Source organism: Balaenoptera borealis, assembly GCF_965194805.1.
Source record: "Balaenoptera borealis genome assembly, chromosome: 12".
NCBI classification, from domain to species: domain Eukaryota; kingdom Metazoa; phylum Chordata; class Mammalia; order Artiodactyla; family Balaenopteridae; genus Balaenoptera; species Balaenoptera borealis.
In genome coordinates this window covers 44,296,479-44,309,360 of record NC_138869.1, presented here as the reverse complement: position 1 = coordinate 44,309,360, position 12,882 = coordinate 44,296,479, and the positions used below count along the sequence as shown (strand labels likewise).

The 12,882-nt window shown below is 48.5% G+C and overlaps 1 protein-coding gene across 10 annotated transcripts in view; it reads left to right on the top strand.

Annotated features, from left to right (window-relative positions):
- DHX30 (DExH-box helicase 30) overlaps positions 1 to 12,882 on the top strand; it is a 31,123-nt gene that overhangs the window by 9,441 nt on the left and 8,800 nt on the right. For 4 of the 10 annotated variants that reach the window (XM_082347317.1, XM_082347320.1, XM_082347321.1 and 1 more), the window contains 2 exons: positions 6,335 to 6,465; positions 7,099 to 7,209. In XM_082347317.1, coding sequence (XP_082203443.1) covers positions 6,335 to 6,465; positions 7,099 to 7,209 — 242 coding nt within the window. Of the gene's footprint in view, positions 1 to 376; positions 406 to 4,281; positions 4,523 to 6,334; positions 6,466 to 7,098; positions 7,210 to 12,882 lie in introns of those variants that run through there. The other 6 variants (XM_082347325.1, XM_082347318.1, XM_082347319.1 and 3 more) reach the window with 3 other exon arrangements.

Genomic DNA, 12,882 nt, shown 5'->3' with positions numbered 1-12,882 from the left:
ACCCCTCCCTCAGTTTTTTAGTGGAAGAACACTATTATAGTTCATAGAGTCTTTGCCTTATTTGGAGACAGCATGTCCACTTTAGGCTCTGTCTGTAAAGTGCTTTGAAGAGCAAGAGCTCAGGAAGGGTGCGGGGAACACACAGCACCCCAGTTTCTGCAGCACACACTGCTGCCGTGTTCCCATGTGGTTTCTACATGCACTGCCCTCCTGCCGCAGTGGCCCTGACTATAGACAGCAGTATAGAAATAAGTACTTCTGGCCCCTGTGACCATTTGACTTAGGTATTAAAGAAATGCCACCCCCTACCGTTGCCAAAACAAGAGTTGATTGCCCTTTTTTCTTTCTTTCTTAAAATGCCCTGTAACTCGAAAAGGCTGAACGTTAACATTTCCAACATGGCAGGTGAGTGGCTCTGAGAGTGTCAGATGTGCTTTGGCTAAGCTTAAAGATGGTTAGTTGGGATTAACCAGGCAGCATGGCTAGGCAGTGCCTCCTTGAGCACATGCAGAGGAGAAGGCCGCTGCTCTTGGGAGGGGCAGCTGCTCCCTGTGGGGCAGCCCAACAGGCCTGCACTGTCTTCCCCAGAGGAAGACAGACACCCCCCTCCCCCTGCCCCCCAGCCTGATTGTCTCCTCACAGTTCCACCTCCAGAAGGTATCTGGGTGTATGCATCTTTGCCGTCTCTTTCTTTTTTAAGCTATAAAGCATTCTTGCCTCTGTTCCTTTATCACAGAAGCAACAATCTCTTAGTCCACATGACTCTTGGACCTTTCTGCCATGCTTTCTGATTCCCTGCAGGCTTTGCTGGTACCTCTGTCCGGAAGAAGAAAGTGCAGGGCAGAAACAATCTCTCTGGTGTTCAAATAGGAAAACAATGCTCAGAAAATGGTGGCCACTTAAATAGGTTACAGTGCCCATCAGAGTCAGATTTGGAATTGGAAAAAAATATCATCTCCTTTCCCAATCTACCCTTCCCTCTACGGCCAACCTCTTACCAAGGCCACATTCCAAAGTAAAGGGTGAATAAATTAAGAAACTTGCCCCCAACCGTCCCCTGCGAATCTTCCCCACCCATGCAGATCTGAGATGTAGAGCAGCTAGAAAGCAACATGGGATAACACGCCTTCTGGCAGGATTCTGGGGACCACAGGACTGGTCCTGTCCATTCCCTGATATAGACGTGTCACCTCTTGGTGTGGTGGTTTACCTCAAGGGACCTTGGGGCTATACATACATGGATGGGAGAGCCGTGAGAATGTGTCGGGTGGTCAGGGTGGCCACCCAGCCCCTGTAGGTCCCCTTACCTTTCTTTTTCTTTTTTCTTTTCTTTTTTTTTGTTTCCCTTACTTTTCTTGTTGCCAACCAGGTGGACCATTTCTTGCCATTTTGACCATCCATAAAATATCTAACTGTGATTAAGTTGACAGAACTTTGGCTGAGACGTCTGGTTTTTTCAGCTGTCAGTGGTCCCTCTCACTTTCCCTCCAGAAGTTCTCTGGTCTGCCCGAAGTCTGGACTCTCTTGGGCTTCCTCCTGTTGCTTTTTCCTGGGGCCTCCAAAGTTTAGAATCCTACAACATCCTCCTGTGTATTCAGCAGATCCTTTAACCTTAATTCCATGCTTCTAGATGTCATTGTTTAGCACTTTGAGTACCAGACATTGTGCTTGATCCAGAAGTGATGGCAAGATCTCTGAGCCAGTAAACCCTTCCTTTTTTCAGAACTTCCCTCCTTTTTCACAGGCAGAGGAGTCAACTTTCTCTCCCCAAAGAATGGAGAGTGGAAGAGAAAGCTTAATGTTGGTGGAAAGGAACCAGGAACATGCTTGAGCCTCTTTAACTTTCTTCAAGGTCCTCTAAAGCAGGAGCCAGCAAACTTTCTTGAAGGATCAGAGAGTACACATTCCAGGCTTTGCAGGCCATATGGTTTCCCTTGCAGCTACTTAACTCTGCCATTATAGCATGAAAGCAGTAATAGATAATACAGAAACAAGTGAGCATGGCTATGTTCCAATAAAACTTTATTTTTAAAAACAGGCAGTGGGTGGGTTTGGTCTTCAGGCTACACTTTGGCCACCCCTGCTCTAGACCAATGGGGAGATCACAGAACCAGAAGGGTTCCAAGAGCTGGTCTAAGAGTTGCCCTCATTTTACAAAAGGCAATGAGGTTTGCGGAGGTGAAATATATGCTCAAGGTGACACCAGCTGTTAGAACCCAGATGAAGTAAATGAATAGGAAAAGGGGACAAAGAGCTCCCAGAGAACCAACTAGTTGGTTGGCATCACCTGACCTTTTTTTTTTTTTTACATAAAATCTCAAATATCTGTTTGAAATATGTTTTCTAAAATAGAGAAAATTGTCTAGTAAATCCCTATGTACCTATCACCTGGCTTGAACAATGAACAGCTCATGGACAATCTTACTTTGTGTATATTTTTCCACTTTGGCCCCTTTGGAAGCAAATCCATGAAATCATAGCATTTCAACCTTAGCCTAAGTGGCTGTCAGAGCAGAGTGCTATTCTGAGGGCTTCCTGAAACACCAAGATAGACCCAGGCCCTGCTTTCCAGGTGAGGTTTAGGCTGTTGCCTCCTTCAGCTTTCAGACACCATAATTTTCAAAATTTGGCCTCAGCTACTGCTGCCACTCCCAGGCTTGCTAAGCTTCTGGATTCTTTTGAGGGAATTTGGGCTGCTAACAATCCTTGAAAAGTACTCCTGAAGCTGGGTGGATGCCTTAGGTTTTGGCAAATTAAAGTGCCACTTGGCCAAATTCAGAGCCCTTGTAAATCATGTTCTGCCCCAAGGGTCTTGCCATCCCTATATGGACGATCTGGGTAGGGGTGTTTGACATGGATGGTGATGTCCCTTTGTGACGTCAGACCGTTGCTGCCAGGGCCACCTTCCCTTTTTTGCCCTTTCCTGGTTAAAAACCCACTAAGGAGGGAATGGAGGAGCAGGAGTTGAAGCTGCCCCATTTTGCCCTGGGTCTGCTTCTAAGGGACCTGTCCCCTGTTGTCTCAGATCTCAGAGGGCAGAGGCGTCTCTATCAGAGCACTCTGCAAAGCCCCCTTCCAAACATTCCCATTTTATATTAACCACAGCCATACCAAATGAGTAGAGCAAGTTTGTCCTAATTTTCCCCAGTGATAAAATGGCCCAAGGTTCACAGCTGGCACGTGGTAGACTTGGGGCTAAGCCCAAGTGTTAGGACTCAAATCCCATGTTCTTGCCATAGGCCAGCAGTTCTGAGTGTGATCCCAGACCAGCAACCTCAGTATTATCTGGAAACTTGTTAAAAATGCAGATCTTGGGCCCTATTCCAGACCTAGTGACTAAGAAGCTCTGGGGGGGTGGCTCCCAGTAATGTTTTAACAAGCTCTTCAGGGGATCGTCGGAATCAACATCTAGAATTATAAGACAAACAACAAACAGCCCCCCACCGCCAGCTGCACCCAAACTGCACTGCCAACCTCTGACCAAGGCCTCCTTCCAAGGGATTGAGACCTTGAGGCCCTTGCTGTCACCGCTGCTGCCCCAACATGCAGATCCAGTCTGATTCCCACCTGACCCAAAACCCTGCTCCTCAGTGCCAGAAGAGGAAGAGGAATGAGCCTGGCCAGAACCCAGGTGTAATAGTTTGGAAGCAGAATCCCATCTGGCTTTCAAACAAGCACAGAACAGCAGCTTCAGACTTTCACTGCTGGAACAGCTCAGTTCTTGGGCACAGTGTCCAAGTTGGGTACTTTACATCTTTGACTCCGGCTCTGGAGAGTAAACCTGGTTTGCTTATGTTCAAGAGGTCTTCCCTGTCCTGGCTCCAGATTCTTCACCAGGTTTACTTTGTAAGCCATTAAATGAGGTGGCTGTGCCCCACCTTAGCAATGATCTTAGGCTCTGCTGGCCGGGAGTGCAGGCCACTTTGCAAGGGCATGTGGGAGGTATTTACCCGCAATGGGTAGGACCTAGAGGGAACTTCAAGTTCATTTCCTTGGATGGACATTAAGCCAAGGCCTGTACTATTTCCCAAGAAGCCCCCCTCTCTTTTCCTGCCTCAGCTTCAGATGACGAGTCTGTGGGTTGGATTTACTGGGGGAGTGATTTCGGCAGGGTTCCAGCCCTGGTCTGGTCGGCCCACCGGTTGACTGGAGCGTGCCGCGCTGGAGGCCCTGGGCTGCGTGGGGCGGGAGCCATCTCGGCTCGTCCCGGGTCCGCCCGTCCGGCAGGGGGCGCCCGGCGTCCGGGCCGCCCGCTCCTGCCCTTCTACCCTGTCCCTGCCGGGATCCGGAGTCGCGGGGGCGGGCGGGAGCGAGATGGCGGCCGCCAGGAGACTCATGGCGCTGGCCGCCGGCGTCTCTCCGCGCCTGCGGCCGCTGGCTCCCTACATCCCCGGGCGACAGGGACGCCCGCGCGGCCTCTCGACAGGCTGCATCCACCCTGATAGCACGAAGGCGGCCGCCGAGGCTGAGGCGGGGGCGGCCCCCGACGGGGCTGGGGAAGGCGACGGGAGCATGGTGAACGGTGAGGGCAGGGGCAGCCAGGCTGCGACGCCCTTGACTTCGGGGGATGACAGAGCTAGAGGCGCGGGCTGGGGTCGGGTCCTCTCTTGTATGGCTGAGACCGCCATTCAGTGGCGGGCCGGAGCCCTGCTGTTGTAAAGCTCAGTGTGGCTCAGGCCCAAATGGTCTCCAAGCGCGGAGGTTCTGGGACTGGAGCGCTTGCACCTGGCAACAATAGCTGATAGGGGCGTACCCAAGGGAGTTGGGGAAAACAGGTAAACGTCCCGTTCCTGCCACGTCGGTGGTCAAGGGTTAGAGCATCAAGGTTAAGCACATCCTCGCTGTTGTGAGAAAGGCAAAGAGCTCAAAATACACCTGAGACTTCAGAGTCTCGAATAGAGACAGAATGATTGCTCTAGTGGACCCCAGCGCGGTACCTCCTGAATGGTGCAGGAAATGAAATTGGTAAGAGCATCCCTGCCCATCAAGGATGGACAGAGAGAGCCAGCCTCTGTCCTGTAGAGCTGGAGGGGGTACCAGTGCACGTCTGCTGTTACATGTGTGTCTAGTGGGCTACTTAAAGTTGGGTCCTTCTGTGGGATGGAACGCCTTTGAGTCTCCTTACATACTGTTTCTCGACTACTCGATTCTCAGTTGCTTTACAAGTTAACATTTAGAGGGAGACAGGGCCAGGCAGAATCCTCCCTCTTGGCGAGTTGACACAGGAGTCTGCTCCAAGGAAATAGCCTCAACCCAGGCAGCAGAGTTACAGCAGAACTCCTGGAGGAGCTTTTTCAAAATACAGACTTCCCTAACATCATTGCCATTCTCAAGTGCCCTGTGGGGATCAGGGTGGGCAGTGCTGTGACGAAGCTCCCCAGGTGACATGATTGATGCATGCAGGTGCACAGGTGCATATATGTACCCCCTACAAAATTACTTTTTGGAGCTGAATTATAATGCCAGAGACTGGGGGTGGAGAATGAAAAGGCTTCCCATCCTTTCTGCTGGTCTCTGACTGCATTTCTTGAAGGTCCTCTCTGGTGCTTTGGGGCTCTTCCTTTAGTTTTCAGCCACTCTCAGCAGGCTTCTTCATGGTCTAAGTCCTGTGTTTGGCACAAGCTGCTTCTAGGTGGACATCTCACCCATTTGTGCTCTGGGATTGATCCAAAGTGCAAGTAAAAAATAGTAAGTTACCTCTCACGGTGTTTGATGCATCCTGCCTCCACTTGGTTCACTGCAGTGAACTCCCGGGAGGAATAGCTCATGCCCGTGTCTAAGCTAAGGAGGTCTCTAATCAGTGTCCCTACACATAATCTGGCTCTGGGGAGGCCTTTTGCACGGTGTTGAGGTAGAGTTGAGAACTGGGGCCTGGTATTCAGACTCCGCGGCCAATCCTCCCTGTTGTGTGTCTGTTATTTTAGGAGGGGCCTTGCATTGTCTTGATCTCCACTGTGTGTGTGTGGTTGATTTTGTTTTTTGTTTAGTGCGTTCTTTCAGACATCAGATTGGGGGGGTTGTTGTCATGTAGGCTTCTGTAGCTGATGTGTTAAGTCGGGAGCTTGGGTGGGGAAGAGGATCCTGGCTGGTTCCCCTCTGTGGTGTGGGGGGCGTTGGCCCTTCTATTTCAGGAGATGATCGTGCATTGACTCTAGCCCCACTGTCCCCTGTAAACCCTGAAGTCATCCTCCCTCCTTCTTAAGATGCTCCTGGGTGGTTTGGGATCATGAGCCAACATCCTCAGTATCCAGTCCAGGGTTGTCCTGATAACACACCCCATGGAGTTTTTAGAAGAAAAAGCACAGCTATAATGCTTTTGTTCTTATTCTCTTAGCTTCTAGGGACCTATTAAAAGAGTTTCCACAGCCCAAAAATCTTCTCAACAGTGTGATTGGAAGAGCCCTTGGCATCTCACATGCAAAAGACAAATTGGTCTACGTGCACACAAATGGACCAAAGAAAAAGGTAACTCTGCTGGTGGCAAGGAGACATGTTGGTCTGATTCTCAGGAAGGAGACTGGCTGCTCTTTTTCTCTCAGATTTCTTGTCAGGGAGGCCATAGAGTGGGTTTTCTGAATTGAGAATGGTTAGCAGAGAATCTCAGAGCAAAGCTAAGTCTGGAGAAGAGCCTGGTTTAGGGAAGGGGAACACGGGCAAGTGAAGTGAGACATTCTCATCTTGTGTAAGACAGGCCTCTGTACTGGGCCCTGGATTTGGTCCCTTCCAACTAACTGGAACTGTAGAGGGTTAGAATTGATGATAATTCCTGCTCCCAGAGTCTTGTAGGTCCTGGGACCCACAGGGAGCATGCAGGCAAACCATTCTGAATGAAAATTTTTAAGGATAAAGATGGGTCCCACCTTGCCCTCTGGCTAGAACATGGCACTTTGAAGAAGCAAAACAGCTTGAGGTGGGACAGTGGCTTGAGGGTGGGGGAGTCTGAGCCTTCCAAGGAGTTAATGATGGGGTTGGGGTTCTGTCTTGCACTCAGCCCTGCTGCCATGAGGTCTACAGCTTTGCTGTTGATTCTCCATGTGGTTTGTTATATCTTTGTAGTCTAGAGAGGCAAGAGTCCTGATTCTCTCTTCTCTTCTTCAGAAAGTCACCCTCCACATAAAGTGGCCCAAGAGCGTGGAGGTAGAAGGCTATGGCAGCAAGAAGATCGACGCTGAGAGGCAGGCTGCAGCTGCGGCCTGCCAGCTGTTCAAGGTGACCCTCCCGTAGTGAAAACGATGCAGACCTCCCTCCTGAGAACTCCTTGAAGTGACGGTCTTTCTGGTGTCAGCTGCACCTAGGTTTAGGTTGGCAGGGTGTTCAACCACTCACCTGTCCTAGGCCCTTCCCACCTTGTGGTTCCTTTTTTGTTTCAGCCAGTGACGGAATAGATTAATATTATTTTCTTGCCACTGTAGTTATCTACTTTTTGTGGTTTCAAAAACCACAGAGAAGAACTCCTTTATGGAGAACACTCCCTCTGTACAGCACCATGGTGAGACTTCTATTTTGGTTTCTGTTTTTCTTTCCCTGTTATTTCATGTATTTAGGTTTTTCCTTGTAGCCACATAGTCCTCTCTTACTTACAGTGGAAGAATAATAGTCACTTCTCTCACTTCCCAGTGGTGGGACATGGGTTGCTTTCAGTTTTTGGTTGCGCAGCATTTCCTAGACCTTCATTGTTGCTCCCAGCCTTTCTTTCCATCCCTAATTGGCTCCCTTCATGGCTGTGCCAACCTTGAATCTTCCTCACATTCCTAGGTCTTTGCTCTTGACAAGGACAAAGCTGTATTCCTTCAGCTTCTCTCCTGCTCATGGTCTGCAGACCTTCATTGTCACTGCTTCTCCTGGGTCTGAGGCAAGGTCCCTCTTCCTATCCTGGGCTCCCACACGACCCTTCTCTTTTCTCTGTCCTCTCTGTCTCTCTTCTCCATCTTGTCTCCCACGCTTTTATTTAATTTTCAGGTCTTTCCTCATCTGATTCTTTTCTGTAAGCATCAAAAATTCTTCAGTGTTGGGGAATTCCCTGGCAGTCCAGTGGTTAGGATGCCACACTTTCACTGCCGAGGGCACGGGTTCGATCCCTGGTTGGGGAACTAGGGTGCCGCAAGCGGCGCAGCACAGCCAAAAAAAATTCTTCAGTGTTCTAATCCCTTCCCCAGGCCCTGCTTCCCTGCACACGGCTCTCCGTGCTTGTGGTTTGCATTCTTTCCACTCCAGCATCATAGCCCATGCCGTGGTTGCTGGTTCCCTTCACATCCTCATAGCGCCTGGTGATTGTTGGCTGACTGGGGCAGCTTTGCCAGGCTCACTAGCCTCTCCTCAGTCCTTGCTCTGCTTGAATGGTCTGTGGCTTTGGCACTGCTGGGCATCTTTTCCTCAGCCCCTGGGTTACACCTGCTTTCCTTGTCTCTGGGTCACTCCAGGCTCCTCTTCCTCTCCCACTCTCTGTAAACATCTCCTTTTTCTGTACTCCTTCTGCCTGGGGAAATCTTCTCTCTCAGAAATTCAACCATCCTTTCTGTGTCTAATGTCTTGGAAATCGCCGTCTCCCTTAGAGCACCTCTACCTCAGGGGTTCTCAATTTGGGGGGGATTTTGCCCCCCAGGGGACATTTGGTAACGTCTAGAGACATTTTTGGCGGCCACAAGGAGAAGAGTGCTACCTGCTATGACGCCAGGGATGCTGCTAAACGCCCCACAGTGCACAGGCCAGCCCCTCACACAAAGAATTACCTGGTCCAAAATGTCTCTAGTGCCAAGGGTGAGGATGCTTTTCTGCCTGGATGTAGAAGGCACTTTAAACCGAGACCATGTGAGCAAGTTGTCATCACATTCCTCCCCAGCCCGTTCTCTGTTCTCTATCTATGCTCATAGCCTTTTTTGTTTGTATGTTTGTTTAATTGTGGTAAAATACACAAAATATAAAATTTACCATCTTAGCCACTTTTAAGTGTACAGTTCAATAGTATTAAGTGCAGCCACGTTGTTGAGCACCCAGTCTCTCGAACTTCTTCATCTTGGAAAACTGAATCTCTATACCCAGTAAGCAACTCCCCATCCTCCCTTCCCCCCCAGCCCCTGGCAGCCACCATTCTGCTTTCTGTTTCTGCGAATTTGACTACTCGTCACATAAGTGAAATCACACAGTGTTTGTCCTTTTGTGACTGGTTTATGTCACTTAGCATAATGTCCTCAAGGTTCATTCATGTTGTAGCAAGTGTCAGAGTTTCTCTCTTTGTAAAGGCCGATAATATTCAATTGTATGTATGTATCACATTTTGTTTATCCATTCATCCATTGATGGACTCTTGGGTCCACTTTTTGGCCATTGTGAAATAAGGCTGCAGTGAACAAATATCTCTTCAAGACCCTGCTTTTAATCCCCAGAATTGGAATTGCTAGATCATATGGTAATTCTATTCTTAATTTTTTGAGGAACTGCCACACTGTTTCCATAGTGTACTATTATACATTCCCACCAACAGTGCACAAGTGTTCTAATTTCTCCACAGCCTCACTAACGCTTGTTGTTTTCTTTCATTTTATTTATTTATTTTATAGTAGTCATCCTAATGGGTATGAGGTCGTATCTCACTGTGGTTTTTTTTTAGTTTTTTTTAAATTTTTTTAATTTTTTAAATTTTTTAAATTTTTTTAATTTTTGGCTGTGTTGGGTCTTCGTTTCTGTGCAAGGGCTTTCTCTAGTTGCGGCGAGCGGGGGCCACTCTTCATCGAGGTGCGCGGGCCTCTCACTATCGTGGCCTCTCTTGTTGCGGAGCACAGGCTCCAGACGCGCAGGCTCAGTAGTTGTGGCTCACGGGCCTAGTTGCTCTGCGGCATGTGGGATCTTACCAGACCAGGGCTCGAACCCGTGTCCCCTGCATTGGCAGGCAGATTCTCAACCACTGCGCCACCAGGGAAGCCCTCACTGTGGTTTTGATTTGCAGTTCCCTAATGATTAGAGATGTTGAGCATCTTTTCTTGTGCTTATTGGCCATTTATGTATCTTCTTTGTAGAAATGTCTGTTTAAGTCCTTTGCCCAATTTTTAGTCAGATCGTTTTGTTGTTGAGTTATGGGAGTTCTGTATATATTCTGGAGTGTATAGCCCATTCATTCCCAATATTTGTACTCAAATTTGTTCAGCTTTTTTCCTCCCAAACTAGGTGTGTTTGTTAAGCATTGCCCTCAGGCTTGGTGTGAGGTGCTGGCAGCACAGAGGTGACTGAGGGTGCTCTTGGGGCAGCCACAGCCCAGAGAGGAAGCACCCACATGAGGGGAGAGGTGCACCTCAGCCTCCTGAATAAAGCAGGCTATTCTTGAAGAGTGAGTAGAAGTTTTCCAGGGACAGGGATGGAGAGGGCACTCCAGATAGAGGGCGCAGAGGCATGGGACCTGGGTGCATGCGAGCAACTAGAGGATTGTGAACGTGGGGCTGAGTGCTTGGCGATGGTGCGAACAGGTGGGCAGGAGCCAGAACACCAAGCCCTTAGGTATCTCAGGTAGGAGTCTTGATTGATCCTGTGGATGCTAGGTCTGCTGACCGGTGGTAATTGGTGGAATGACACAGCTGAGTTTGCCTTTAGGAATAGTCCCTAATAGCAGTGGGGTCAGGCAAGACCAGAGTTGGGGGCACAGGATAGGTGAGAATGCCAGTAGCAGCAGTGCAGGAGTTTTCTTCTGGGGTTATTAAAGAGCTGGAAAAGACAGTGACTCGTCAGATGGAGGAGGGAGGAAGAGCGGGTTGGTGGGGAAGCATGAGCCAGCATGGGGAGCCCTGGAAGGGAAGCGGGTTGGGTGGGTGTTCATCATCAGGAACATCTCATGGCCTTGTTGGGGGGGGGGGTGTGAGTGGGAGGCAGGGAGGTAAAGCATGCTGGCGTCCTGGGGAAGGCCAAGGGGGAGTGTGCTCTATGTGTTTTCTGTATAATCAGATCGTCCTTGTAAGCAGGCGGTGATGTGACGCAGAAGCACGGAGGCTGAGCCTTGGGCCAGGCACCCGTACTGCCCTGCCCTGAGTGGCTGTGCTTTCATGCATGTGGATGTGTGTGGCGTGCCCTTTTCACATTCTCTGTCACAGAATCCTACTGTTCTCATGCATCTGTTCTTCCACACAGATTTGACAATCAATTTGTCAAGTGCCCAGAAAGTCTATCCAGACTTTGATTGGAGTTATGTTACACGGGTTAATTTAGGAGGCTTTTGTCTCTTTACACAAAAAAGTTTCATCATCAGGAACTCCCATATTTTGTGTTCTTTTACCAAGTTTTATACTTTAAAAAAATATGTAAATCTATTCCTTTAAGTTCATTTTAGGTAGGCTATGGTTATTGTTGCTGTTGTGAATAGAATTTTCCTGATTACATTTTATTGTTTTTTTAGATTTTTTTGATGTGGACCGTTTTTAAAGTCTTTATTGAATTTGTTACAATATTGCTTCTGTTTTATGTTTTGGTTTTTTGGCTGCGAGGCATGTGGGATCTTAGCTCCCCGACCTGGGATCAAACCCGCATGCCCTGCATTGGAAGGTGAAGTCTTAACCACTGGACTGCCAGGGAAGTCCCTTCCTGAGTACTTTTTTTTTTTTTTAACATCTTTATTAGAGTATAATTGCTTTACAATGTTGTGTTAGTTTCTGCTCTATAACAAAGTGAATCAGCTATATGTATACATATATCCCCGTATCTCCTCCCTCTTGCGTCTCCCTCCCACCCTCCCTATCCCACCACTCTAGGTGGACACAAAGCACCGAGCTGATCTCCCTGTGCTATGTGGCTGCTTCCCACTAGCTACCTGATTACATTTTAAATTACAGTTGGTTCTTTCAGAAATCTGAGGAGAGAGTTGTTGTTGTTGTTTTTTAAAGATTTAATTTTATTTATTTTTGGCTGCGTTGAGTCTTCGTTGCTGCGCACGGGCTTTCTCTAGTTGCAGCGAGCGGGGGCTACTCTTTGTTGCAGTGCATGGGCTTCTCCTTACGGTGGCTTCTCGTTGCGGAGCACGGGCTCTAGGTGTGCAGGCTTCAGTAGTTGTAGCACATGGGCTCAGTAGTTGTGGCTCTTGGGCTCTAGAGTGCCGGCTCAGTAGTTGTGGTTCATGGGCTTATTTGCTCCGCGGCATATAGGATCTTCCCAGACCAGGGATCGAACCCATGTCCCCTGCATTGGCAGGCGGATTCTTAACCACTGAGCCACCAGGGAAGTCCCCGAGGAGAGAGTTTTAAGAAGTGAGTGGTCACTCCTCGGCTTGTCACGAGTCAGGTGGGGCTGAAGCCGCACTGTGGAGCAGTGCCTGGATTCTGGCACCTGCCGTCCACTGTCACATGGCTGTAATGTCTGAAACCCTCTTGATGTGCCTGGCTCACCCGTGTTGTCTTTACCACTCCCAACTTGAATTTCTTGACCTTGTGCTCTATTCACATGCTACTCCTGTTCTTCTAGCTTCTTGCTTATTTTTTTGTTCTTTAGACTCTGTTTTTCTGCATTTTTCTTCTGCCTCTTAGATTTTGAGCTTCTTGAGGGCAGAGACCAGGTCTCATCTCTCCTGATGGTGCCCAGGGTGGCAAGCATGTTGCTTTGTACATGCTAGAGACTCGGCAAATGTCTTACTTGATTTTCTCTAGAAAAGAATGAAACTGTAATATATTTTAAAATAATATTTTTGTATAACTGGCTTTAAAAACGTTTGGTGTTATTTCTAGAGTATGTTCCCAGCATAGGATTCTTGTGTCAGAGGTATATCTGTTTTATGGTGTAGACGACATATTTCCTAATTGCTACACTCACTGAAGCTTTCTAGATCACTTTGTGAATGCATCTGCTTCCCGTTGCCCTGTGGGGTTTTTGTGGGGTTTTTCTTTGTTTTGTTTTGTTTCTTTGGTCTTTTGT